The 3029-nt window shown below is 47.2% G+C and overlaps 1 protein-coding gene across 1 annotated transcript; it reads right to left on the bottom strand.

The window, feature by feature from the left end:
* Positions 1–153: 153 nt before the first annotated feature.
* A1O9_12744 (uncharacterized protein) lies at positions 154–1801 on the bottom strand (the record flags this gene model as incomplete). Its single annotated transcript, XM_013398377.1, has 4 exons — positions 154–972; positions 1026–1140; positions 1192–1339; positions 1417–1801. The coding sequence occupies 4 exons, from the start codon at positions 1799–1801 to the stop codon at positions 154–156; spliced, it is 1467 nt and encodes a 488-aa protein (XP_013253831.1).
* Between the last annotated feature and the right edge of the window lie 1228 nt (positions 1802–3029).

Below are 3029 nucleotides of genomic sequence, written 5' to 3'. Positions count from 1 at the left end.
ATATCGAGATAGAAAATATCGAGATAGAAAATATCGAGATAGAAAATATCGAGATAGAAAATATCGAGATAGAAAATATCGAGATAGAAAATATCCCAGGAATACAGAGTTTGCACAAGTGAGCAAGTCATAAAGGAACCAAACGGTGGCTGTTCAGAGTGTATACTTGAACTCGGCGTCTCCTTCAATCGGATGCTTAATCGTCCCATCGTCCACCTTCTTGTTCATTATATAGAAGTATACGGTTGTGAAGGACAAAAGCATCAGGATGAAAATTTGGAGCCCAGTCGTTACCCACAGCCCTGGGACATATTTTGGTGCATCCGCTTGGCGGAAGACAGTGGAGGCGATGATGCCACCAATGGCACCAAATCCAATCTGCAAGGCACTGCCGACCGCACGTTTGGATTGCATGCGGATATTGTTGGATTGATAGGCCAGGACGGAAGGGACATTGCCCTGGCAGCCTGCCTGGCCAAGGAAGAGTCCAAAGTACCGCACTCCGTTGCTTTTGTGGTAAGCCGTGATCATGAGGCCTGTGATGCCGAGAAAACATTGAAAAGCGATTGCGGGTGCCCGCTTCTTGTACTTGTCGGATAGCCAAGAGACGGAGAGGGCGCTCGCAACTGCAAAGACAACTGGAGGAGCAGACAAAAGCTGGGTGATGGCCGGAGAGTGTCCCATGCTGAGAATGATCAGTGGTCCGAAGTATGCGAGCGCGTAGGCAGGCATGGCGGTCGACATGAACATCAAGGAGAAGCACCAAAGCTTCCAGTCCTTAAGATGGTAGAAGAACTTCGCCCACGTCAAAGCATCGGGAATGGCGTCACGCCGGTCATCCTCAATACGCTGCTCGACAAAATCGGCATCGGTCTGGCTAAGGAAGCCCTTCTTAGCCGCCTTATCCGGGAAGTCGACTATGATGAACCACGCCAGGATAGCGACGACTTGAGTCAGAATACCCTCGATGATCTGTATCGAATCAGAACGAGGGAAACCGTAGAATGGAGAGGATCAGAGTGTACAAAAATCCACTGCCATCCTCTGATTCCGCTCAATCCTTCCATTTGCATCAGGCCGTACGCCAAAATCGCCGAAAATCCTCCCACAAGCGCAGAGATCAAATAGAAGGCCGCAAGTCTGAAAGGTATGTGAGCAATGATTGGTGCAACATTTACCTCGTTCACTTACCTCCTTTGCACTTCATATCGGACGTACCAACACGTGATCAGGTAGACACATCCGGGGAAGAAGCCAGCTTCAAATGCACCCAACACAGCTCGACAAGCAGCAAGTGCACCATAAGATTTCACAAAGCCCTGCCCGAGCATAACGGTTCCTATTATACAGTCGGCAAATGCTCGTGGACTATTCAAAAAGAACGAATCGTTGATGCAGAAACTGTGCGTTACCTACCCCATGAGAACGCAATAAACGAGAGCCAATTCGCGCTCCCCACTTTCCTCAGAGCAATATTCGATGGCAGCTCCAGAAAGACGTATGGCGGGAAGAAGACGACCAAGGCAATCGTGTACCGACTGCCAATGTTGAGACCGAGATCCACATCCATACCGGCAACTCGAGCAGCAGAGATATTGACTCTGTCGATCAAAGCGATAGAATAGAGCGCCCCCAGAATCGGGAGCAGTCTCAAATCGACTCTACGAATCAACTTCTTTTCGGTGATTGAATCGTACTCGACTCGCCTGCGCGGAATGGGAGAAGTCGACTGGCCAAGCTCCGCCTTCGTCTCATCGTGGTGGACATCGACAACATTATTTTTCTCGACTCTCAGGGCCATAACATTCAAGGCTGACGATTGTATGCAACGTCTTGTGGTTAGGGGATCATAGGAATGCCTTTCACAATATTGGATTACATCGCGTGGGGAAACCGAAGGGTCTGCTCGTTTTAAATAGTGACACGAATTCCACAGGTCTCGACCACCTGCTAGTGGTTCCCCCGCACTCCAAGCCCTTGGCGCTCTTGGAATATACTCTCTTCCAATCATATTTCTTGCGTAGAATATGTGCGATTGGGGCCATGTCAGAATCGACCAACGATGGCGCGTAGCTGACCGAGGGACAAGTGAAAAGAAGACAAAATCATTGCATTCTCCGAGCCAGAGCAGCTCGAACCCGAGGTATACTCCCCTAGTGTCGACTTCGAGCGTGGTGTTTTGAACGCGCATGTGTCGACAAGGGAGATATCATAAACCATTAAGTGTATTGCGCGAAGTTTGTTCGCATATGGTCTAGAATCTCGTTCAATAGCTTCAAAACACACAGCGGGCCGGAGCTGAGAACCGAATATTCTAAGTGTGACGTTTCGTTGGAAACACACAAGGATTCAGATGTCCTAGGGACATCTGAAGGACCTGAAACTGAGGATCTACCACTACAGTATATAGATGGAGTGTGCTCCCTTCGAGCCAGCACCTTCTTCTTCTCTCCTTAGCTTTGAATCTTCGATAGAGCAATCTATAAAGCAGGTTCACCCATGCATCTTGTACGTGCCGTCACAGTTACTTAACTCGACCTAGCTCGATCGTTGTACAGCTCCCCTCATCTCCCCGCATTGAGCGACCTATAGACGCGGAGGTCGAAATGCATGGAGAGATCGAGAGAATAAGTAGTCATCACTAGCGTAGGCGGTTGAACTATCATCCATAGACCTATTCTCGTTAATGTACCAAGTTAGTCCGCTAAGGATACTACTCGGATTACACTCGAATTCTAGACTAATATAGATTTATCGAATCCTTTACCTAAGATCGAAGCGGAGTAGAATTAATAGGATTAGAAGGAAAATTATTAGGCTCTTAGAGCGAGCTTTCGTATAATTAGCTATATATTATAATCCGAGCTACAAGTAGTTCTAACTAAGGTAGGGTTCCTTAATAGAGTAGGCATAAGAGTATTAACTAGGATAATAAAGGGAATATTAATCGTCGGACTATATTCTAAATATAGGTATAGGATTACTAACGAAGTTAACTACGAACTATACTATCTAAGTAAAAGAGCGTA

This window comes from Exophiala aquamarina (genome assembly GCF_000709125.1).
Source record: "Exophiala aquamarina CBS 119918 chromosome Unknown aczIA-supercont1.26, whole genome shotgun sequence".
NCBI classification, from domain to species: Eukaryota; Fungi; Ascomycota; class Eurotiomycetes; order Chaetothyriales; family Herpotrichiellaceae; genus Exophiala; species Exophiala aquamarina.
This window is presented reverse-complemented; position numbering and strand designations above follow the sequence as displayed.